Source organism: Salvelinus namaycush, chromosome 7, assembly GCF_016432855.1.
Source record: "Salvelinus namaycush isolate Seneca chromosome 7, SaNama_1.0, whole genome shotgun sequence".
Lineage (NCBI taxonomy): Eukaryota > Metazoa > Chordata > Actinopteri > Salmoniformes > Salmonidae > Salvelinus > Salvelinus namaycush.
This window is the reverse complement of record NC_052313.1, coordinates 21,998,058-22,024,001: the sequence shown is the minus strand read 5'-3', so window position 1 is coordinate 22,024,001 and position 25,944 is coordinate 21,998,058. Positions and strand designations below refer to the sequence as shown.

Below are 25,944 nucleotides of genomic sequence, written 5' to 3'. Positions count from 1 at the left end.
ATTGTGATATTTAATTGTCCCATGGTTTTTTAGGCCAACTGGGTTTAATTTCAGTGGGGACAGCATTATTTTCCTCCAGTGGGTGGCTAATTAACATAGAGAGAATTCTAAAGTGCAGGGAAGAAGCTGTGATTAAACTGTAGGCTACCAAGTTTGTAATTTCAATGAACAGCAGCCTGCCTAATCAACACGAGAGGTGGCTGTGAAAAGGGGTCTAGCTGTCACTGTGATACTCTGGACATAAATCCTGATCTTACTGTTGTATTGGTTAGTGTGGGTGGACAGTGGGCACGCACAGACATCAATACTGTCAGCAGGTTGAATTTGATTCCATCAGCATTTTCTTTGGAAAGTTTTAGTAGGTCTAGCTCTTAGGCTACTTGATTTACTTGTATATTTTTAGTAATTATTGATATATCCATATTTACTAGTATAGACAATTGGAGCACAAAGTTCATACATTTTATTATTCTGAGTAGCATATGTATCAATGTAGTCTCTTGGAATCATCTTTGAGTATAACATAGTTTGGAGAATACTAATCTGTTTAATAATATCCCCATAGTAATCGTAAATGTAGTTTTGTGTTCATAACATTTCAAATTTAAGGATGAAAATCAGAGTCGCCTTTCGAGTCGCTATCTCCGATGTAAGTAAATGGTTAACTGAAGGAGGTGCTTTCAATTCTGTTATATTTCTGGGCGATGACGTTGCACATTCGTGTCACTCGCCAGTCCTTCCACAACTACCGTAAATAATCCGACTCTCGCCAGCAGCCTAAAACTCACAACAGCGGGACAAACATTTCGAAAATGGGCAACTGTCAAGTGAGTACCATGCTTGTTTTTTACGCACCAAATGTAGGCCTATGCGCATGCTGAAATTGCGGATAGAAATGCGAATTAAATGTTAAAATTTAGGCCCCTAACGTTACCCTATGGTCAGAAGAAAAACATCTCGAAGATGTGGAAAAAACGTAGTAAAATAAGGTGTATCTATTGAAAAGTATAGGCCTATAAAATACGTTGAATACATTTCTACAATTGCTGTGTAAAGGTTTCATTGTAAGGGATATGGACATCTTCATCAAAACGATTATCCAAACGACATTCCACACTGATCTCAAGTAAAATCTCGCGTAATTTGGTCAACTACGTGCAGAATGTTGCCACGGGAGATTACACACTACTACAATTGAATGCGGGGTTATGGATCACTTTCTGAGATAGATTTTTTTTAAATCCACATAGCCTTTGAAATGTGACGCATGTGACAGTGAGGCAGGGGAAAAGCAGAGGAAGTGGCCACTGCGGAATTCGTCACAATCCCGTTAGATGAATGTAGGCCTAAACAATGAGTGAATCCGAGAGGAAGGGTACGGATGGGAGTAGGGGGATGAGTGTGTTTCCATTGTCCTCTCAATTTCGCCTATGGGGCGCTGCGCCCTTCTACTTTGTTTGGTTAAAACACGGCAGCGGCCAAATTCCTGAGCCAGTGCATTTCTTGCCATTGCAGTTCATTGCGTTCTCCCCCTCCCATGTCATGTTACATTCTAATAGGCTTACTGCAGTTTTATAACATATGTGAACAATTGATTCAAAACTTTAATAAAGCTATTCAGATGTCCAATATTTTGTTGATTTGAGGGGTGGCAGACATGAAGAACTAGGCTAAGGGAAAGCAGAGATGACCGTTTCTGTTGTAGTGTGTTACAATAGATTAGGCCTACTAAGTGTGTATTTTTTTAAAATTCCCAACATAACATTGAGATACAATGGTTGTGTTGATATTAGCATTTTATTGTCCTGTTTATGTCATAACAACAACAAGAAATATGTTAATTTCAGCCCACTATCGTGCCATATGAGGAGTTTGATGTTATGGCTGATATAAAGGCCATACGCAAAGCTTGTAAAGGCTTGGGTAAGTTGTGATCTTTTTAGTTAATATATAATTCTGGCATTCCAGGGATGCTTCTGCTCAGTGAGTGAGAGATTGTTTGGAACAGTCTGTCAATGTGTGTTTGCTTATAATTAACATATCTGTGCGAATGCTCTTTAAAGGTACAGTGTGGCACCAGTTTATTTATTGATTGCGTCCTGTTGTGCAGGCACTGATGAACAAGCCATCATTGACATACTGGCTAACCGCTGTGCAGCCCAGCGGATGGAAATTAAACAAGCCTATTTTGATAAATATGACGATGTGAGTATCAAACACATTTTATTAGAAGTAGAAGAATCTGACCATAGCACCGGTTCCAATCCAAGTGCCAATGGCGTTTAGCAAACTCCAGGCGGTGCTATGGTCAGATGACATGAAAATAGAGGTCTTTGGTCACAAATATCAGTCGTGGGTTTGGTGTCAAAAAACCGATGCATATGCAGAAAAGAGCCTCATACCTGCTGTAAAATATGGTGGTGGATCTTTGATGTTATGAGGCTATTTTGCTTCCACTTGTCCTATGTTAAGGTCTAAGACATTTTGAAGTACTAGGACATTTTAGCCCAAAACCTGGTCACCTCTACCAGGAGGCTGAAACTTTGCTGCAAGTGGATCTTCCAGCAAGACAATCACCCCAAGCACACATCAAAATCCACAAAGATATTGTTAATTGACCACAAAATCAACATTTTGCCTTGGTCTTGGACTTGAACCCCATTGAAAACCTGTGGTTTGAATTGAAGAGGCAGTCCATAAGCACAGATGAAGGATATCAAGGATCTGGAAAGATTCTGTATGAAAGAATGGTCAGAGATCCCACCCCCCCAATGTGTTCTACAATCTCTCTCTCTCTCTCTCTCTCTCTCTGGAGAAGGAGTTGGTGGATGTGCTGAAGAGTGAGCTGGGGGGGAACTTTGAGAATGCCGTCCTGGCCATGTTGGACCCTCCAGTCGTCTATGCAGTGAAGGAGCTCAGGAGGGCCATGAAGGGAGCAGGCACTGATGAGGATACTCTGGTGGAGATTCTGTGCACTGCCACAAATGCTGTACGTTTCAGTTTCATTCTGAATAGAATCTTTTAAGTCATGTGAAATAGAAAAGGCTGTTCAAGATTTAAAAACATAATGGTCTGCTTAAGAGGATTTCTTTTTCTCTTTCTTTTCCGACAGGATATTCACATGTTCAAAGAATGCTACTTTCAGGGTAAGTATCAATTTCACCCTCACACTGAACCTTAAAGCTGGAATCTTTAATGGTGAAACAGCCACATCCAGCCAGTACCAATGCTCACCTCACTCAATCAAGTTGTCTTTTTACATAATTATTTCTAACAGAATACTTACCAGGGTTGTGAACGCAGGAGGACACTCATTGGTCTCCAGTTAATAGTTGGCATAACTTGAGAGGCCCATAAGGCTTTGTAGCATACAGGTCACATTATCAAAATCTAGAACAGTGACTAAAGTTCTAAAGGTACCTGCTGTGCTAGGCGGTGATACAGCCTGACAGGGTGCTCTCAATGGTGCGTCTGTAGACGTTTGTGAGGCCAAGCTGTCTGTGTGAATGGACCCTTTTAGGTTGCCAGTGGCGTGCACACCGAGGAACTTGAATCTTTTGAACCTCTACTGTAGCCACGTCTACGTGGATGGGGGCGTGCTATCACTTTTGTCTCCAGTAGTCCACAATCAGGTCCTTTGTTTTTGTTGAGGGAGAGGTTATTCTCCTGGCACCACTCCGTCGTTGCACAGGGAGGGTTTCAGTCACAGGGTACCTAGCTTAGTGATGAGCTTTGAGGGCACTATGTTGTTGAAGGCAGAGCTGTAGTCCATGAACAGCATTCGCGAACGCTGCCATCTATCCAGGTTTTTGGGTTTGGATACGTTCTAACTGAATCGGGGTCGTTATGTTTCCATTCTGCCCATCCTGTTGTTTTCTGTGCTGCTGATTCACTTTTGATTAGGGTTGCGATTTTTAAAAAAAAGAGAGAAAAAAATTGTTTTAAAAACACTTCTTGTTTTTATGACACGCATAATAACAAGATGTTTTTTTTAACCACAATCCTGAGTCAGAAGTTAATCAGCAGTACAGAAAACCACAACCGGTTGGGAAGAATCTTAACAGAATGACACCCGCTTTCCACAATGGCTCAACTGGAATAATGACATCAGCAGTTATAAATAACAAGGGAACTCCCATTCCTCTGCCCTTAATCTCATATTATCTCTGTCTGTGACTTCTCTAGTGCATGAACGGGACCTGGAATCAGATGTCGAAGGGGACACTAGTGGAGATGTGAGAAACCTGCTCACTGCTCTTTTACAGGTAAGTGGCCCCATGGTTTCACGCTTGGACTCTTGCCATGTAACACAATTCGATTTCTTTGGACTGAAATCGAGCTCCCTCTGCCTGACCTCTCTCTTAACCCTAAGTCTCTCTCTTTCGGTCTCTCTTTCGGTCTCTCTTTCTGTCTCTCACACACACACACACACACACACACACACACACACACACACACACACACACACACACACACACACACAAACACTGGCTGGTTGGCAGTCTGCCTGCTTTTCCGATTTCCTTTCATTAGTAAAATGGAGGCCAGATACAATATCCTGAGCCAGACAGAAAGGCTACATTTCATCTCACCACAGAAGTCAGTGAAAGCTTTCTGTTCTAGGGCACCAGAGATGAGAGTTACGATGTGGATGAGGGTCTGGCTGAAGCAGATGCCACCGCCCTGTTTGAGGTATTGCACGGAGAAGTACATTCAAGAAACAATAATATCAAGAAGTGGATTTACCCGTTTCATTTCAGTCATATTTACTATTTAGGCTGGTGAGGGATGTTTTGGAACGGATGAATCCACGTTCAGCTTCATCCTGGCCAACCGAAACTACCTTCAGCTACAGGCCACCTTCAAGGTGTATGAGCAGGTGGGTCCACTATTAGCAGCCTATGTCTGTTCACACAAGCTGAAATGAGTGCCTTGAATATTTATAGATATAAATAATAATATATGGTTATACTTCAGTGTAGTTTATTTAGAACCTGTGATAAGTCTATTTAATTGGAAGCACATCAGGCTCCTTTTGTTGTAGCTACCCTCTGTACCAGTGTTTCTGCTTATATTCATTCCCTCCCTGCTTTCCCCAGCTCTCTGGAACAGAGATTCTGGATGCCATTGATAATGAGGTCTCTGGGACACTGAAGGACTGCTACATCACACTTGGTATGTATACAAGTTGGCTTGTGTGGGTGCAGAGATCATCTGAGGCCAGAGACACCGAAGGGATGCATGTGACTTGAGTAAAGTGGGTATTACTCACTATTTAGTTGGTTGTGTGGGTGGCTGTTCAGAATTTCCTTTAGCTAGCCTGCGTTTGTTCAAAATGTGAAATGGTGTTTTACAATACAGGCCTAAAAACCAGTAACGAATTAGAAGTAACTGACAGTATATTTGAATGCCTTTTGATTATATATTTTCAGTGAGGGTTGCTAAAAACCCTCAGCTGTATTTCGCCCGGCGACTGAATGAAGCCATGAAAGGAGCAGGCACTGATGAGGACACCCTCATCCGCATCCTTGTATGCCGCTCTGAGGTACAGTAACATATGGATCCAAACTCTGACAGAACCTTAGCTTGGTTCTATCAGACACCAAATAATTTGACAACTGACTACATTGTGATTACATGCATCTAAGTGATTTTTGAATACTTTTTGTTATGGACACGTGATAATTTCTCAATAGCACATTTTTAAAACCGGGGGAGTCTATGCTATCAAGCAAGGCTATACTAACTTTGTGGACTACCATGGCAACACTTGAAGGCATTATAAACTCAGCAAAAAAAGAAACGTCCTCTCACTGTCAACTGTGTTTATTTTCAGCAAACTAACGTGTGTAAATATTTGTATGAACATAAGGTTCAACAACTGAAACATAAACTGAACAAGTTCCACAGAACAAGTTCCAAGGTACCTGCAAGTTCCCGGACATTTCTGGGGGGAATGGCCCTAGCCCTTACCCTCTGATCCAACAGGTCCCAAATGTGCTCAATGGGATCCGGGCTCTTTGCTGGCCATGGCAGAACACTGACATTCCTGTCTTGCAGGAAATCACGCACAGAACGAGCAGTATGGCTGGTGGCATTGTCATGCTGGAGGGTCATGTCAGGATGAGCCTGCAGGAAGGGTACCAATTGAGCATTGAGATTGTCTGCAATGACAACAAGCTCAGTCCGATGATGCTGTGACACACCACCCCAGACCATGACGGACCCTCCACCTCCAAATCGATCCCGCTCCAGAGTACAGGCCTCGGTGTAACGCTCATTCCTTCGACGATAAACGCGAATCCGACCATCACACTTGGTGAGACAAAACCGCTCTCAGCCTATTGTGGACAGTCTGAGCACTGATGGAGGGATTGTGCGTTCCTGGTGTAACTCGGCAGTTGTTGTTGCCATCCTGTACCTGTCCCGCAGGTGTGATGTTCGGATGTACCGATCCTGTGCAGGTGTCACACATGGTCTGCCACTGCGAGAACGATCAGCTGTCCGTCCTGTCTCCCTGTAGCGCTGTCTTAGGCGTCTCACAGTACGGACATTGCAATTTATTGCCCTGGCCACATCTGCAGTCCTTATGCCTTATTGCAGCATGCCTAAGGCACGTTCACGCAGATGAGCAGGGACCCTGGGCATCTTTCTTTTGGTGTTTTTCAGAGTCAGTAGAAAGGCCTCTTTAGTGTCCTAACTTTTCATAACTGTGACCTTAATTGCCTACCGTCTGTAAGCTGTTAGTGTCTTAACGACCTTTCCACAGGTGCATGTTCATTAATTGTTTATGGTTCATTGAACAAGCATGGGAAACAGTGTTTAAACCCTTTACAATGAAGATCTGTAAAGTTATTTAGATTTTTACTAATTATCTTTGGATGACAGGGTCCTGAAAAAGGGACGTTTCTTTTTTTTTTTTTTTTTTTTTTTTTTTTTTTTGGGGTGGATCAGCTTAATATTGCGGAAAGAATGTTGCTTCCAATGTAATTGTCTGCATCATTTCCAATCCCCCATATTTTTTTGGGTAAATATATATATCCATACACGCATGCATACATATATACATATATACATACACATACCTATATAGACATACATACTTTTTTAAAGAATATACCTTTATTATTATTCCCCGCAACCCTACCACCGCTCCCCCAATTGGAGTAAACTAATAAACACTTCTGCTTTTACCTTCAATTTATACATCTTATACCTATTTTACAGACACAGACTACTTTATAATAGTTCTCTCTTGTTTGTTCTTAGTCCTTCCTCTATTTCTGTTGTCCATCCAATTTTATTTCCACTTGTAACTGTGCTATTTCACAAAAGCTCCGCACCTATACACATTTCACAGATCCCGTATGCCCTACATTGTTTATCTTGTTATTAGTCCCACCCTTCAGTTCTACTCAACCCTTCCCATCTATCTTCCAACATCATCCATTTCGGATTTTTATTTGCCATATATTTTTCAACTGTGCTGTGATGCTTCACAAAAGATTTGAACCTTCCTATTCTCATAGCTTCTACAGATTGTAAATTAAAAATAAACATTTTTGCTAAAATAATTATTATATTATTGATTGATTGACTATGGCTTTTCAAATCCCCCAGTATTGCTATCTGTAGCGTTAGTTCTAGGCAAATGTTGCAATTCTTCAGCCATTCCTGGACCTGTGACCAAAAACGAGCTACATATGGACAATACCAAAATAAATGGTCTAATGACTCTGCCTCCTCACAGCAGAATCTACAGAGCTGGGAAGATTGTATACCCCATATATATAACATTCTATTAGTTGCAAGAATTTTGTACAATAATTTAAATTGAAAAATTCGAAGTTTTGAATCCGGCGTTGTTTTGCGTATCAATTCATAAACCATGTGCCATGGAATGGGTACATCGAACATCTCTTCCCAACTATTTTGCAATTTATATGGCACAGCTGTCAGTTTTTTGGTCCTTAAATGAAATTGGTATATGTTTTTATTTATCACACTTTTCTTTAACCATTTATGTTCTTTAATACAGGGCCGACATACAAGTTCCTTACTTTTTTCCCCTTCTACTTGCCTCTTCCATTTTTGTGGTAATGCTGCAATTAATTGGTTGTAATTTTGGGTAGAGCAGACATTTCCATATGTCTGTGTGAGCTGCATGTGTGACATAACTCCACCAGTCCTATTTATGATATCATTCACAAAAATTATACCTTTTTTAAACATTTCTTCGATAAATACAGTTTTTTTATCAATTACTATATTTGAATTTAACCACAATATTTGTTGTACTATTTGTTCCGTCCTTTCAGGTGGATTAAACTGAAATTGCAACCAACTTTCTAAGGCTTGTTTAAAAAATAAGGATATTTTGGAGATTATTTCCTTTTCAAACAACCGAAAGTGAGCAGGTGTAATCTGAATAAAGGGAAAAAGGCCCTTCTTGAACATAGGATGAGACATTCGTACCAATTTACTAGAGAACCAGTTTGGATTTAAGTATAACTTTTGTATGACTGATGCCTTTAGTGAGAGGTCTAATGCTTTAATATTTAATAATTTCTGCCCTCCGAATTCATATTCGTTATATAAATAGGCCCTTTTAATTTTATCTGGCTTGCCGTTCCAAATAAAATGGAATATTTTTTGTTCATATAATTTAAAAAGCAGGTCACTAGGTGTAGGCAAAACCATAAGCAAATAGGTAAACTGTGATATGACTAAAGAGTTAATCAGGGTGATTTTTCCACAAATAGACAAGTATTTTCCTTTCCATGGTAGCAAGATCTTATCTATTTTTGCTAACTTTCTATAAAAATTTATTGGAGTGAGATCATTTCTTTCTTTTGGGATTTTTATACCGAGTATATCCACATCTCCGTCAGACCATTTAATTGGTAAACTACATGGCAATATAAAATGTGTATTTTTTAGTGATCCAATACGTAATATGGTACATTTATCATAATTTGGTTTTAATCCAGAGAGGATAGCAAAGGTATCTAGATCCTCTATGAGGCCGTGGAGAGACTCTAGTTGTGGTTTTAAAAGAAAACATGAATCATCAGCGTACAATGACACCTTAGTTTTTAAGCCACGGATTTCTAATCCATTAATATTAATGTTTGATCTAATTTTAACAGCTAACATTTCGATGGCAATAATAAATAGATATGCCGATAGTGGACAACCTTGTTTTACTCCTCTAGATAGTTTAAAACTTTCTGAGATGTAGCCATTATTTACTATTTTACACCTAGGGTTACTATACATAATTTTAACCCATTTTATAAGAGATTCCCCAAAATTGAAATATTCTAGGCATTTATATATAAACTCCAGTCGTACTTTATCAAAAGCCTTTTCAAAATCAGCTATGAAAACCAGACCTGGTGTCCCCGATATTTCATAGTGTTCTATTGTTTCCAGTACTTGCCTTATATTATCTCCAATGTATCGTCCATGTAAAAAACCTGTCTGATTAGGATGAATAATATCTGACAAAACTTTTTTTATTCTATGCGCCAAGCATTTTGCTAGGATTTTTGCATCACAACACTGAAGTGTAAGAGGTCTCCAATTTTTTAATTGGACTGGATCTTTATATATACCACTTGGGTCCTGTTTCAGTAATAACGATATCAGACCTTCTTGTTGCGTGTCTGATAATCTACCATTTATATAGGAGTGGTTAAAACAAGCTAATAATGGTCCTTTGAGTATATCAAAAAAAGTTTTGTATACTTCCACTGGTATGCCATCCAGCCCTGGAGTTTTCCCATCCTTAAAGGCCCCAATTGCATCAAGCAGTTCCTCCTCTGTAATTTGGCCTTCACATGAGTCTTTCTGTACAGATGTTAATTTTACATTATTAATAGGAAAAAAATCCATACAATTAGTTTCAGTTAGTGGAGATGGAGGAGCCTGAAACGAAAACATATTCTTAAAGTACTTTACTTCCTCTTTCAAAATATCATTTGGTGAATCATGCGTGACTCCATCATTTGTAACAAGTTTTAATACATTTTTTTTGGTAGCATTTCTATATTGAAGATTGAAAAAGAATTTGGTGCATTTTTCCCCATATTCCATCCAGTTCGCTTTATTTTTATAATGTATTACACTGGATCTTTCTTGAATAAGTTCCTCCATTTCTTTTTGTTTTTCCTCTAACTTATTCTGTGCCTCTATGGTACTGTTTTTATTGCTATCTAACTGTACTGTTAGTCCTTCAATTTCCTTTGTTAATATGGACTCTTTTGATCTAAATTGCTTTTGTTTTATAGATGAGTACTGAATTGCATGGCCTCTAAAGGCACACTTAAAAGTGTCCCATACAATAAGGGGATCTGCTGTACCTATGTTATGTCTGAAAAAGTCAGTTATAAAATCTTCTGTCCTAGTTCTAAACAATTTATCATCTAGTAGACTTTGATTAAATTTCCAATATCCTCGCCCACGTGGAAATTCTGTAAGAGAAATATATATGCCAATTATGTGATGATCCGACCGCATTCTGTCCCCTATCAACACTTTTTTAACTTTTGGTGCCAGAGAGAATGGTATAAGAAAGTAGTCAAGACGACTAGCTTGATTCAGCCTCCGCCATGTATATCTCACTAAATCAGGGTATTTAAGTCTCCATATATCCACTAATTCCAATATATCCATGACATTCATGATTTCCTTAAGTGCCTGAGGGTGATAGTTTGTAGTGTGATTTCCTTTCCGGTCTATAGAGGTATTTAAGACCGTATTAAAATCTCCCACTATAATAATAGAGTCTAGTGTTGCTTGTAGAGTTGATAAATTCTTATATATATTTTCAAAGAAGCTTGGATCATCATTATTCGGACCGTATAGGTTAACAAGCCATATTTGTTTATTGTCCAATAACATATTTAAAATAATCCATCTACCTTGAGGATCTGTTTGGACAATTTGCACATTTGGATCAAAATTATTGTTAATTAAAACCATCACCCCTTTTGAATTTCTTTGCCCATGGGAGAAATATATTTTTCCCCCCCAGTTCTTTTTCCACAAAACTTCATCTAAAACTGTTGAATGGGTTTCCTGTAAACAATAGATATTATAATCCTTCTCTTTTAGCCAGGTAAATACTGATCGTCTTTTCTTATTATCTGCTAAGCCATTACAATTGTAACTGGCTATACTTATTTCACCACTTACCATAATGAGACACACCTTTCATTCTTTTAATCAGAATATATTTTTGTAAACGTACTATTAAAAAGTAACATAATGATTGAGTGTCTATATAGTTGTACCATGATATTTGCATTTCTACTAAGTAAACCTCCAATTGGTCCCTACTATTCCACCCGCTAAAAGGCCTCATCTCGAGATGGCTTGTCATCCCAATGCCCGGTAGACCACCCTCGACCCCCTGTATCCCATAGCCCTGAACCGACTGGGATCCATTCTTTGAAAAGAGCATACAGTGCCATTTACCGAATTGAAGAAGATCAATTACCATATGCATTTCCATTGCCCTCACCTCGATTTGTATTATATATATCTGTGGATCATCCTCTATTGTCCCTAACATCTTTTACTTCTTCCTTCGCAACAGTTGTGGGATACACACATACACCCACACACACTCAGCCCTTACCCCCACACAACCATAAGCTCACTTTCTCAACAATTGCACCATCCCAGAGCCCAACTCAAGATGGGTCATGATTTACAAATGCACTTGCAGTTGCAGCTGCATGAGAAGGCCTGCAAGACCGCACAAAAAATTAGCAAAAATTGAGAGATTTATTTACCATTGTCATATCCTAGATAATGGAGGTCAAATGTACACCTTATTCCTGAAACACCCACAATACGGCCACCCGTCATGACCATGTCCCCACGCATCTCCATGCAGTCCGACTTTGATTTTGTGCCGCCAGGGCCACAATAATATACCCCCTCTCTGAATGTCCGAGTGTGACCCCCTCCCCATGGGTTACTGCAGCTAGTGTTGCCAGCACTGCCACTGCCTGGGTGGGGGCACCCCACCGGAATCCCCACCGGCTAGGTACAAGGTCGTCAAGGTTCTCATTAGCAGCTTTGAGAATTTCCTTGTATATTATGCTCTCCCTTATTGGGGCTTTGGCTTTGCAGGACCAACCCTGCCAAGCAGGCTCAGAATCTTGAGGGGGCAGTGCTGCTCTTGGTCTCTGACCTCATTTTAGCTGCATACAGACCGCTTACAGCGGGCACATAAAACAGTTAGGGACTTCTCCTTAGTATCTGGGTCATTCAGGTGGGTGTCTAGGGTATAGTGCCATGGACCGTACCATTAAAATAGGATAATAAATAATTAGATATAATTTATAAAAAAATAAATAAAAAATGTAGTTCTCCATGATAGGACAATAAATAAATAAGACGTATAATTCATTATAAAAGTATATCCATCATCTGAACAACATTGAAAGCCCTCTCATACCCGGCTCACAGCAATACATTGGCTCTGGGATATGCAACCATTTCATTACTCACTCACTCAACTTTCCAAACATAACAAATAAAATAAAAAATAAACACAAACCATACCATCCACACATACTGTGCCTTCTGTTTACTTAGTTTTTATCTTCACTATGTTGAATTAGTGCTTGTGTGTTCAATTAGTTATATGTGAAGATTTATAGAAAAGCTATATTTTTTATTGTATTGTTACAATCAGTAACCGGGCTTGAATTGTGTTTATTTCCCTCGTCTATGAGAACTTTGTAATTTTTAAAATAACCATGGAGTAGTCTTTGTGTCTCTGAACAACTGGTTATCAATATATAGTTTATCAACGACGAGAGCTACTCGTTTCGCTTTTAATCTATTTTCTTTGAAAATTGGATACAGAACTTTGCGCCGTTCTGCAATTTCCTTCGGAAACTGATCATTCATGCCAATTTTGGTCCCAGCAAGTCTTTTACCCAGGCTTTTAACCATTATTTTATCTTTAAATGAAGCAAATTTGGCAACGATTGGACGTTTCTTTTTTTGCTGAGTTTACATGGCTCAGGGAATTGTGTAATCATTAAGAAAATGCCCCTTCTAGACTACTTGACTTGGAATCTAAAAGCAGACAAATGTCAGCTAAAGAGATATGTGTATTCTGTTCAACAGTATGATCTGGAGACCGTTAAAGACATGTACCTGGAGAAGTATGACATGTCCCTGAAGGATGCCATCAAATCTGAGTGTGGTGGGGACTTCAAACGTCTCCTGCTGGGTATCTGCCATTGAGCGAGCGAGAGAGAGAGAGTGGCGAGAGAGCAGAGTGCCTGAAAGGGACCGAGGGTGCTCCTGCTCACTCCTGGACAAACTAACGCTACTTACAATCGGTCCCACTGTCCTCAAGCATGCGACATTCTCGTATAGGGCAGGGGGTGGAACTTGAGATAGCTCAAATCCAGCTGGTTCTGTTCTCCTGATTTGGCATTGATGTCTAGGTTCCCTACAAAAGTGTTATCAATATGTGTCTGCTATATTTGATCTACTTATCCAAAGGCAGTTGGATGCTCATAACATACCATGTGGTGTGATTGGTTTTGATCGAGAGGAGTGCTAGGATTAGAGACTTACCTTAGACCAGCGATCCACAGTACCAGTGAAACTTAGTAGCCCTAGTCCTTGATATTCTGTTTACTGTGTACACTTGTGACTAGATCTGACATTCCTAAATTCTCTTTTCTGCAGTTAAATTGAAGTTCAGTAGGATCAGGTGGTTCAGTGCTTGGCAGGAAGGTCAGTCTGCACACAAAAGGGCATTTGTAGGAACTGGAACAGGGTGTAGCTGGAAGATTACGGTTATAGCATTGTATTGGACGTATCTGTCTTACACAGATGAGACCTATTCCATGGAGCAGTGATCATATTTTTGAGCTTGCATTTAAAATGAACAAACATTTTGTCCATGCTTAGTGAGACACCAATTGGATTTGATCTATCCAGTGCCAGTATCTTCCACCCCAAACTCCATCTTCAGTATTAACAAGTGTTTATAAACTGTTAGCTAGCTAGTTATATGCAATCTGTCCATCTACCTTGAAGTTATAACTTAAATGAAGGAGAAATGAAAGTGTCCTTATGAAGCAATGGTATTTTATATGACACGAATCAATGCACATATATTTTTTAAATAATCCACACTACCACTCCAAAGATAAGTACAGTGTAATTCTACTGTCTGATTAATCTTCACGGTGTCAGTCAAAAACAGTTATTTAATCCCAAAAAAGTAACTGTACATTGACTTCATGCTTCAATATGTTGCAGGCAAGGGAAACTGCTGTGACAAATCTTCAACACCTCATAAAATGTTTGTATTGCAAGACTAAAACTATTAACTGCATTAAGACTGCAGTATTATGTATCATTTAAATGTGTTTAAAGATTTACTGTATACACAAGAAGGTGTTTGAAAAGGTCTCGGAAGGTATTTGAGAAAAAGATTTAGACTTGTACCTTTGAAGTATCTTAACTCTTTGAATAACATGGTCTAAAATGTTATGACCACTGTCACTTCTGTGTCCCATAACGGCAGCAGTATTTTTAACATATTCCTATATTAGGAATGAGGTCATATTAGAAAGTCCTGTAATCTCAGCTGAATAACTTGCGATAGTTGTAACAATTATAATGCTGGCTAGGCTACTATGAATTCCATGCAAGAGAGGATAATGTCAACAGGGTTCAGACCGTGCACACCTGCCCTTATGGAAATATATGGAATAGGGACCAATATTTGCCTCTGTATCAGCAAAATAATTAGTTTGGTAACAAATAAACACATGCAAATTACAGAATAAAATTGATGTTCAAAAAGTATATATATATATTTCTTTGTGAACATGGGTCTGTTTATGGAATCACATTTTACTGTACCTATTCAATACGTTTATTGGCCTATATAAAGGCATACATAAATATCATTAGTGTAAAAGGGGAAATGTTACACTCACTGCAAAGTGCTCGTGTTTCAAAGTTGAAGCTCATTTACTGCATTTCTACACAATTGCTAAACTGTAAAATGCTATTTGGAGCTTCATTCACCTCAGTCGATAGGGGACTAAACATTCTATGAACACGTAATACAGCATTTAGCTGCAACGCACTAGCTCGGCACCAGTATTAAAAACTATAGTTTAGTGCCCTGTAATTTCTATGGACAGCTGGGACACTTTTCAGCTATGAATGAACCCAGCGTTAAACGGCAGGAATTCGCCCATTGGTCGATGCAATTTATAGACTGCACAGGGAAGACAACCTTCTGTCCTTATAATACAGTTTGTTTCATGCTCTCTGTGATGAGTCTTTGGATGTGTTCCCCTCCTTAGATGTTGCATGCATCAACCAATGGTTACATGCCACCTCGACTGTTCTGTCAGAGACCAGATTGCTATATTGTGGGTTGTGTTCCTCTGCTCAGAGAAATGACTGTATATGAATGGACAAAGCCATTGATCACGTGAAACCATTCATTCCTATGTGAAGACTGAAAAGCGCATTGAAGCCAAATGAAGTCAGTTAAGATGGCGTCTCATGGAGACATACAATGCTCAGTTTAAGATATTCTAGGAAGTGACGTTGCTGGCAAGCTCAGTGCTGCCCCCTCATTGAGTAACTCAAATTGAAGGCTGAATTGGGTACTGCAGACTGCATTTAGTAACTAGATTATCCATATACAGTGGGGCAAAAAAGTATTTAGTCAGCCACCAATTGTGCAAGTTCTCCCACTTAAAAAGATGAGAGAGGCCTGTAATTTTCATCATAGGTACACTTCAACTATGACAGACAAAATGAGAAAAAAAATCCAGAAAATCACATTGTATGATTTTTAATCAATTTATTTGCAAATTATGGTGGAAAATAAGTATTTGGTCACCTACAAACAAGCAAGATTTCTGGCTCTCACAGACCTGTAACTTCTTCTTTAAGAGGCTCCTCTGTCCTCCACTCGTTACCTGTATTAATGGCACCTGTTTGAACTTGTTATCAGTATAAAAGACACCTGTCCACAACCTCAAACAGTCACACTCCAAACTCCACTATGGCCAAGACCAAAGAGCTGTCAAAGGACACCAGAAACAAAATTGTAGACCTGCACCAGGCTGGGAAGACTGAATCTGCAATAGGTAAGCAGCTTGGTTTGAAGAAAACCAACTGTGGGAGCAATTATTAGGAAATGGGAGACATACAAGACCACTGATAATCTCCCTCGATCTGGGGCTCCACGCAAGATCTCACCCCGTGGGGTCAAAATGATCACAAGAACGGTGAGCAAAAATCCCAGAACCACACGGGGGGACCTAGTGAATGACCTGCAGAGAGCTGGGACCAAAGTAACAAAGCCTACCATCAGTAACACACTACGCTGCCAGGGACTCAAATCCTGCAGTGCCAGACGTGTCCCCCTGCTTAAGCCAGTACATGTCCAGGCCCGTTTGAAGTTTGCTAGAGAGCATTTGGATGATCCAGAAGAAGATTGGGAGAATGTCATATGGTCAGATGAAACCAAAATATAACTTTTTGGTAAAAACTCAACTCGTCGTGTTTGGAGGCCAAAGAATGCTGAGTTGCATCCAAAGAACACCATACCTACTGTGAAGCATGGGGGTGGAAACATCATGCTTTGGGGCTGTTTTTCTGCAAAGGGACCAGGACGACTGATCCGTGTAAAGGACAGAATGAATGGGGCCATGTATTGTGAGATTTTGAGTGAAAACCTCCTTCCATCAGCAAGGGCATTGAAGTTGAAACGTGGCTGGGTCTTTCAGCATGACAATGATCCCAAACACACCGCCCGGGCAACGAAGGAGTGGCTTCGTAAGAAGCATTTCAAGGTCCTGGAGTGGCCTAGCCAGTCTCCAGATCTCAACCCCATAGAAAATCTTTGGAGGGAGTTGAAAGTCCGTGTTGCCCAGCAACAGCCCCAAAACATCACTGCTCTAGAGGAGATCTGCATGGAGGAATGGGCCAAAATACCAGGAACAGTGTGTGAAAACCTTGTGAAGACTTACAGAAAACGTTTGACCTCTGTCATTGCCAACAAAGGGTATATAACAAAGTATTGAGAAACTTTTGTTATTGACCAAATACTTATTTTCCACCATAATTTGCAAATAAATTCATAAAAAATCCTACAATGTGATTTTCTGGATTTTTTTTCCTCATTTTGTCTGTCATAGTTGAAGTGTACCTATGATGAAAATTACAGGCCTCTCATCTCATTTTTAAGTGGGAGAACTTGCACAATTGGTGGCTGACTAAATACTTTCTTGCCCCACTGTATATATTCTTATGGGTGCGATTTAAAATATAATTGGTTCAAGGACATGCATCTTGTGTATTAGAAGTAATTATTGTTACCATGATTTTCTTCAATTTTGTGTTTATTTATGCGAAGACTGACCACAAAGATCGCCATTTTTCCATTCACTACGCTCCTGCCTACTCATCTATTTGAATACTTTTTCGAATATTCGATGAGTGTTGATGTCAACCACCTGTATCAATGAAGAGTGAGACGCTATGCTATACTCATGAATATGCATAGGCCATCTCGAATTTCAACAGGGACAACCAATATAAAGTGTTTTTCTCAAAGTCGCGGGGTCACGTGCATCACACTTATATCAGTAAACTCGAAACAACATTAAGAAACTTCTATTAGATCAAATAAGCCTCGCGTATCAAAATAGCAATTCATTTTTATCTTGACTAAATTTGACACTCGCTCGTTTCCCCCCATACAAAACGTCTCACTTGCTTAATAATTAATGATCTGCTTAACGTGGACAGATTTTTGGCGGAGTAAACCCTCATGCTTCGCCTCTCCCTCTCTGTCTGGGCTTAGAGCAGGGTGTCAAACTAATTCCATGGAGGGCCTAGTGTCTACTTTTTTCCTTTCAATTAAGACCTAGACAACCAGGTGAGGGGAGTTCCTTACTAATTAGTGACCTTAATTCATCAACCAAGTACACAGGAGGGTCGAAAACCAGGAGACATTCGTCATTCTGTGGAATGAGTTTTGACACATGTGGCTTAGAGTTTTAGCAAAGATAAGTTTAGAAACTCTGTGGTTGTTGTAGCCAGAGACGGAAAAGGAAGCGAGACAGCACACACACTACTTTTTTCTGGTTCAATGAAAGTCAATTAACTAAATCATATTTCACTTAGGGCCCCCAAAAGGCTAGGGCTAGCTCTGACTGCATGTGTGGGTATGGATGTGGGTAGGTAGACCTGTGAGCCACTGCAACCCCCATCAAAGTTGCACATCCCTGAACTAAGTAAACCAGACCCAGCTGCTATTTCATTGGTGTCTATGGGAGACACACCCAGTTAAGTAGACCGGAACTGACACATTTATTTCAATTGTAAACGGCCTGAGTGAACTGTCTTTATTTATCCACCAACTTTGGTTTAGCCTCGCTAAATCGAGGCTGATCTCGCGAGTTTACATGAATGTCCGCTACCACAGCTGGTAAATACGAGGATATCTCAACTATATACGTCAGTGATCTCAACACAGCGGGACAAATATCTGTAAAATGGGAAACTGCCAAGTAAGTACCGAAACCTTACATCCTTTTATAAATTTACAAAGATGTGATAAAATAAAGTGTAACCGGGGCAAGTCGATTGGAAATGATAGACATTTGTGAATATTATCTAGGCTACTGTGTAGGCCAATACGTTTTTTATTTTTTTGGTCAATTATTTTTGTAAGGGGTGGATTGTTATAACGCCATCAAAACTATTTTGATTTTGTATCCGACATTCCACACTGTACCACAACTGAATGTAGAATTATAATAGATTCTGCAATTTTTATTCAGATTGACACATTGTGTCAAATCTGTCACCGTGATTTATTAAATCCAAATGCCCTACAAATTACAAACCAGCGCATGTGATAGGCCCGGGGAAACGCAGAGGAAGCAGCCACACCTCTGCGGAATTAATCACAATCCCGTTTAGATTAACCTAAATAATGAACGAGTGAATCAGAGAGGAAGGGTGCGGGTGGGAGGCTATGGTGGGAGCAGAGCATGAGGGTGTTTCATAGAGATAGATAGAGGACTCATCTTTGTATCTGTGCTAATATGGAGTCTGCGACATCATGGGCAACGCCCTTGAGACTATCTCCATTTTAAAGTAGTCAATATTCTTCTTTTGTGTTTGAAAAAAGTATAAAGATAATATTGGGGATTGAACCAAATCTTGTGCGTTAAGTTATTGTGGCCACTAGATGGCAGTGATATACCGGTAGCTTTAAGCTATTTACTAACCATAGGCAACTCAATTTGAAGAAGAATGCAATGCTGTGATCATTGGCTGATCACTCCCAACCTATAGGAATCCCCACCCAGTTGACTATTATAAAATGGTGAAAGCCCTCAATGGCACTGTCCGTGCTAAAATGGTTATGTCCATCTAGAGTCCTCTGTCTTTTTCTATGGGGTGTTTCCATCATCATGTCTCAATTTTGGCTATGGGGCGCTGCGCCCATCTACTTTGTTTGATTAACACACATCCGCCTCCAAATTCCTGAGCCAGTGTATTTCTTGCCATTTCAGTTCAATATATTCTCCCCTCCCCCATGTCATGTTACGTTGTTTCTAATGCTACAGTGTTATTACATGATACATACCTGAAAATGCCTACTGATTTCAATGTTTTTAAACTATTGTGATGTTAAATAGTTTTTCTCACTAGGATTGGAAGGGAGGGTAGACTAGACCAGGCTACTATATAAGGGAAGTCATGCATCAAACTGCTCCCAAAACGTTTTCTATTAGGGTGTTTTTTTATGTGGCTATTAGCTCTTATGTAGAGCATGTCATAATGATTATCTTTATGTTAATTTAGCCCACAATCATGCCATGTGAGAACTTTGATGTTGGGGCTGACATAAAGGCCTTACGCAAAGCCTGCAAAGGCTTGGGTAAGTTGCGATTTATTTTTTGTTAATTTATAGCATTCCAGGGATGTTTCTGCTCAATGAGTGAGAGTATACTTACAATGAACAAGTAGCTGTGCCCAAGCTATTTAATCTCACAACATTGTACCATAGTCCAAATAGGGCCTACGGATGGTATTTGTGTTTTTTTTAATGATTGTATTTTGTTGTACAGGCACTGATGAACAGGTCATCATTGACATACTTACTAACCGCTGTGCAGCCCAGCGCATGGAAATTAAACAGGCCTATTTTGACAAGTATGGGAATGTGAGTATCAAACTCGTACATAATTCCTTGCCTATTAAATGAATATCTTATACCGCACCAGGAAATATGTCGTTTTGCATAACCGAAATGTGTGGCTAATTTGAGGAAACCAGCCAACTACACCCATCTCTCTCTCGCTCTCTTTTTTTCTCTGTCGCTCTCTTTCTCTGGAGAAGGAGTTGGTGGATGTGCTGAAGAGTGAGCTGGGGGGGAACTTTGAGAATGCCGTCGTGGCCATGCTGGACCCTCCAGTTGTCTATACAGTGAAGGAGCTCAGGAGGGCCATGAAGGGAGCAGGCACTGATGAGGATACTCTGGTGGAGATTCTGTGCACTGCCACAAATGCTGTACGTTTCAACACATTCAAGATTAGAAGAAAAACTTCTTCTTAATATGTATTTTCTTCCCTCATTCTCTTTTTTTCCCCCCCAACAGGACATTCACATGTTAAAAGAATGCTACTTTCAGGGTAAGTATCAATTTCACCCTCACACTGCACTTTAAAGCTGGCATCCTTAATCTCAGACATCATTGCACGTGTGATAGAAGAGCACAATATGTACTACCAAGAGTCGTGCTCCTCAGCTCGGGAACAAAAACAATAACAACGGTAGTTGGGCGGCCAGTGGCACTGTTTCCCCCTACCGGGCATGACATCTTTAAAGGGACAACCTCATATTCATAATCTCCAGCACCACCCCAACATCAACATATGTGAAAAGACAAGTGTTTCTGATGACATCATACGTCATCACGACGTTGACATCATCACACTGTTGACATCATCTGGTGTACGTCGTGATTTTAACCAACTATGAGTAGGCAAAGGTTACTTCACCCGTTACTTTATTAACCTTCGCTCGCTCATACGTGGCTAAAATTACATGATGCACACCAGATGATATGGAAAGTGTTTCCGGTGACATCATCTGGTGTGCATCTTTTTGACTGCAAAACAGAGAAACTCACTGTTTTCACGTGTTGATGTTGGGGTGGTGCTGGAGATGATCAATAAGAGCTGCCCAAGCTCCTGTGGATTACGCACTGTCAAGCCATTATTAGAATGGTGAAGTTACGTGATAGCTAGTCGTTTTATTTCCATGTCAATTTCCAACCGTCTACTAGTGGCAACGCGAGTGTCTGTTAACATCTAGTTGGCTCGCGTCAAGCTAGGCTGTTGGGGATAGGCTAAAGCGTAAGCTACAGCTCCGAACATTGCGGGTTCAATCCCTGTGCTAGGCACTCGTTTTTTAATTGTAATTATATTCTAACCCTGACCAACACCTTAACCCGAACCTTATGTAACAGTTTAGCTTCCGTCCCTCTCCTCGCCCCTACCTGGGCTCGAACCAGGGACCCTCTGCACACATCGACAACAGCCACCCTCGAAGCATCGTTACCCATCGCTCCACAAAAGCCGCGGCCCTTGCAGAGCAAGGGGAACAACTACTTCAAGGTCTCAGAGCGAGTGACGTCACCGATTGAAACACTATTAGCGCGCACCACCGCTAACTAGCTAGCTCACATCGGTTACAATTACCCACTTGGAATTAATGCCTAAATTTAACCCATGACCTTAACACTTACTCAGAATTAATGCCTAAACTTAACCCTCAAGGTTAGTTTCAGTTTCAGTTTTCCGCAGTTTGACTGATAGCTACAGATGTAGGATCTTCTTTTGAGCCAGTATGATACAGCAGATAAATAATCCTGCAGCAACAGGAAATGTGAATTATTATGTGGATTATAATTCATGGAATTTTTTTGTAGGCGTCTGACATTTTAAAGTGTAATTAAAAACTTTAGAAGTCTTTTAAAACCTTGAATACACTACACGTTTGCATTTCCTGCTGAGCAGGAAAATTCTCAGCAGCAAGAGTGACCAACTTAAGACCCTACATCTGTAACAGATGGCAACACGGTCCATAATCAGCCACACACTCTGTTTCCTGCAGTTACGGCAACTCTCTCTGTCTGCCTTAAAGGTTGTGTTGAATATAAGGATGAAAAATATATTTTCCCCCATTAACTTAATCAAGTGTCTTTTTGCATGATTATTCATTATATAATATTTACTAAAGTTGACAACGGTTAACATGAAGAAGCCCTGAAGTGAACCTAACTCATTTGGCTGGTTTAGGGCAAGAGTTCATAGTTTGCATGACCTGTAAAGTCCATAGGCTTGCCATCCCAACCACACTGGTCACCTTATTCTGCTCATCCTGTTGTTTTCTGCACTGCTGATTCCGTTCTGATTTGGGATTGTGATTAAAAGACATATCTTGTTGTTATGGGTGGGGCTTTCCACCATGCCTTTTCCCAATTGGCTTAGATAGAATAATGATATCAGTGGTTTTATCAACTAGGGAACACCTATTCCTCTGTGCCTCTCAATGTTACATCTGCCTTTTAATAATATATTCCCAATTCTTCAGTTGCATTCTCTCTCTTTGTTTCTCTGTGACTTCTCTAGTGCACGAACGAGACCTGGAATCAGATATCGAAGGGGACACTAGTGGAGATGTGAGAAACCTGCTCACTGCTCTTTTACAGGTAAGTGGCCCCATGGTTTCACTCTTGGACTCTTGCCATGTAACACAATTCCCTTCCCTTCTTTGAACTGAAATCAAGCTCCCTCTGCCTGCCCTCTCTCTTAACCCTATGCCTCTCTCTCCTTCTATCTCACTCACTCACTCACACAAGTTGGCTGTCTGCCTGCCTGCTTTTCCAATGTCCTTTCATTAGTAAAATGTAGGCCAGATACAATATCCTGAGCCAGACAGAAAGGCTACATTTCATCTCACCACAGAAGTCAGTGAAAGCTTTCTGTTCTAGGGCACCAGAGATGAGAGTTACGATGTGGATGAGGGTCTGGCTGAAGCAGATGCCACCGCCCTGTTTGAGGTATGGCACGGAGAAGTACATTCAAGAAACAATAATATCAAGAAGTGGATTTACCTGTTTCATTTCAAATCATATTTTTTTATTTAGGCTGGTGAGGGATGTTTTGGAACGGATGAATCCACGTTCAACTTTATCCTGGCCAAAAGAAACCATCTGCAACTTCAGGCCACCTTCAAGGTGTATGAGCAGGTGGGTCCACTGCTGGCAGCCTGTGTCTGTTATCAGTCTCAGTATATTTCTTTTGTACGCACAGAATGCTCCATGTGATCTGTCCTCTGTACTGCTGTGTATGCTTAGTGTTACGCTAACCCTGTTTCCTTTGTCCCAGCTATCTGGAACGGAAATCCTGGATGCCATTGATAATGAGGTCTCTGGGACACTGAAGGGCTGCTACATCACACTTGGTGTGTACACAACTTAAAAGCAGTACATTCAACTAGATAAAAAAGTTACTCACTTGAATGCGATGTGTCGGGTGCCTTTACAAATAGCTATCTTTATTTTGGTTGAGAAAATCAGTGTATTTTAAGGCGTTTTCTCTTTTCAGTTAGGGTTGCTAAGAACCCTCAGCTTTATTTCGCCCGGCGACTGAATGAAGCCATGAAAGGAGCAGGCACTGATGAGGACACCGTCATCCGCATCGTCATATGCCGCTCTGAGGTAATGTATGGACATACACTCTCTGACAGAGTCTTAGGACCGTGCTTTGCTCTATCAAAGACACCAAATAAGTTTGTGACTACTGACTACATGCATAAAATGTATATTAAATACTTTACTTTATGGTAACATTTGTAAACCATGCAAATAATGACATGAAAATAGGTTGGGGGTATGTCATCCAAAGAGGCTATGCTAATTTTGCGGACTACCTCAGCAACAATTGCAAATGCATTATACATGGCTCAGGGAAATCATTAAGAAAGTGCCCCTTTTAGACTACTGGACTCGGTTGATTAAGCTAAATGCAGACAAAGGTCAGCTGATGAGATGTGTTTTCTGTTCAACAGTATGATCTGGAGACCATTAAAGACATGTACCTGGAGAAGTACGACATGTCCCTGAAGGATGCCATCAAATCTGAGTGTGGTGGAGACTTCAAACGTCTCCTGGTGGCTGTCTGCCATTGAGAGAGGGAGGGAGGGAGAGAGAGAGAGAGAGATGTATAGAGGGAGGAGAGATCACAGAGTGCCTAAAAGGGACCGAGGGTGCTGCTGCTCACTCGGACAAACTAACGCTACTTACAATCAGTTCTACTGTCCTCAAACATGCGACATGCTCAGATAGGGCAGGAGGTGGAACTGGAGATAGCTCAAATCCAGCTGGTTCTGTTCTCCTGATTTGGCATTGAAGTCTAGGTGTCTCTACAAAAGTGGCATGAGTATACTAAAGACAGTTGTGTGCATGTGACATGATTCGTTTTGATCTAGAGGAGTGCTAGGACTAGTATAGAGACTTAACATACTGTACTTTAGACCAACAATCCATATTACCATTGGAACTTATAGTGGCTCTAGTCCTTGAAGTTATCTCTAGATATCAAAGTTCCTAACATTCTCTTTGCTGCAGTGAAATTGGCTAAGTGAAGTTCAGTAGGATCAGGAAGGTCAGTCTGCACACAAAAAGGCATTTGTAGGAACTGGAACGGGGTGTAGCTGGAAGATTACAGTAGAGCATTGTATTGAACGTATCAGTCTTATACAGATAAGACCTATGTCCAATACAGCATGTACATTTGATAGGATCTGTAGTGCACAGATATGTGGCAGTTTATAAATGATTTCTATTTCAACATGACATGCACTGCTGATAAAACTGCATTGCCTAGAGCAGTGATAACAAATATTTTGACCCACCTGGTAGCTTGTGTACAAATATGTAATGGTTCATATTTTTACCCTTGCATTTTAAACGAGCAGCAAAACATTTGGTCCATGTTTAATGAGACACTATATAGATTTGATCAATCCAGTGCAGTATCTTCCACCCCGAACTCCATCTTCAGTATTAACGAGTGTTTAGAACTGTTAGCTAGGGTATTCAAATATTACCTTTATTTAGACTACAATATTATATATTCAATAAATGTGTTTACAGATATAGCCACAAAAAGGTGTTGGGGAAGGTATTTGAGGCAATGTCAGAAGGTATGTGTTCTAATGACACTAAGAATAGTCAATTGTGTGTTGCGTAACGGCAGCTGTATTTTTAACATATATTAGGCATTTGGTCATATTAGAAAGTCCTGTAATCTCAGCTGAATAACTTGCGATACCTGAATTTATAATGCTGACTACTAATGTGAATTAAATTCACGAGAGGAGATGTTAACAGGGTTTAGACCATGCACACCTGCCCTTATGGAAAGATATGGAATGGGGACCAATATTTGCCTTTGTATCAGCCAAAGAATATGTTTGGTAACTTAACTACATGACGATTACAGAATTAAAATGTGTGTTTATTAACATTTTTCTGTGTGTTTGTCTTTGTGAACATAAGCCTAATATAATCACATTTTCAATAATATATAGGCCTAATATATATATATATATATATATATATATATATATATATATATACAGACAGTACCAGTCAAAAGTTTGGACACATCTACTCATTCAAGGGTTTTTCTTATTTATTTATTTTACAATTTTCTATATTGTTGAATAATAGCGAAGAAATCAAAACTATGAAATAACACATGGAATCATTTGTAACCAAAAAAGTGTGGCACAAATAAAAATATATTTTAGATTCTTCAAAGTCGGCACCTTTTG

General features: G+C 40.0%; 2 protein-coding genes across 6 annotated transcripts; both read left to right on the top strand.

Annotated features, from left to right (window-relative positions):
- The first annotated feature begins 704 nt into the window (after nucleotides 1–704).
- LOC120051095 (annexin A13-like) lies at nucleotides 705–14,858 on the top strand. Of its 5 annotated transcripts, none has more exons than XM_038997749.1 (11): nucleotides 705–827; nucleotides 1,848–1,923; nucleotides 2,111–2,205; nucleotides 2,819–2,989; nucleotides 3,113–3,146; nucleotides 4,186–4,265; nucleotides 4,624–4,692; nucleotides 4,778–4,879; nucleotides 5,100–5,175; nucleotides 5,433–5,545; nucleotides 13,153–14,858. In XM_038997749.1, exons 1-11 carry the CDS (start codon nucleotides 813–815, stop codon nucleotides 13,270–13,272), a joined length of 951 nt encoding a protein of 316 aa, XP_038853677.1. In that variant the 5' UTR covers nucleotides 705–812; the 3' UTR covers nucleotides 13,273–14,858. The 5 variants fall into 5 exon arrangements, with proteins under 5 accessions (XP_038853677.1, XP_038853676.1, XP_038853680.1 ...); XM_038997748.1 differs by having other exon boundaries at nucleotides 2,816–2,989; XM_038997750.1 differs by lacking the exon at nucleotides 1,848–1,923 and having other exon boundaries at nucleotides 715–827; nucleotides 2,816–2,989.
- A 3,128-nt stretch (nucleotides 14,859–17,986) lies between these two features.
- On the top strand, nucleotides 17,987–25,634 carry LOC120051094 (annexin A13-like). Its single transcript, XM_038997747.1, has 11 exons — nucleotides 17,987–18,593; nucleotides 19,900–19,975; nucleotides 20,166–20,260; nucleotides 20,437–20,607; nucleotides 20,696–20,729; nucleotides 22,734–22,813; nucleotides 23,096–23,164; nucleotides 23,252–23,353; nucleotides 23,493–23,568; nucleotides 23,712–23,824; nucleotides 24,175–25,634. The coding sequence occupies exons 1-11, from the start codon at nucleotides 18,579–18,581 to the stop codon at nucleotides 24,292–24,294; spliced, it is 951 nt and encodes a 316-aa protein (XP_038853675.1). The 5' UTR covers nucleotides 17,987–18,578; the 3' UTR covers nucleotides 24,295–25,634.
- The last annotated feature ends 310 nt before the right edge of the window (nucleotides 25,635–25,944 follow it).

Coding starts and splice junctions, on each gene's coding strand:
- LOC120051095 (XM_038997748.1), top strand. Junction 1,924..2,110: donor CAAAGCTTGTAAAGGCTTGG/GTAAGTTGTGAT, acceptor CCTGTTGTGCAG/GCACTGATGAACAAGCCATC. Junction 2,990..3,112: donor TGTGCACTGCCACAAATGCT/GTACGTTTCAGT, acceptor CTTTTCCGACAG/GATATTCACATGTTCAAAGA.
- LOC120051094 (XM_038997747.1), top strand. Junction 23,569..23,711: donor GGGCTGCTACATCACACTTG/GTGTGTACACAA, acceptor TTCTCTTTTCAG/TTAGGGTTGCTAAGAACCCT. Junction 23,825..24,174: donor TCGTCATATGCCGCTCTGAG/GTAATGTATGGA, acceptor TCTGTTCAACAG/TATGATCTGGAGACCATTAA.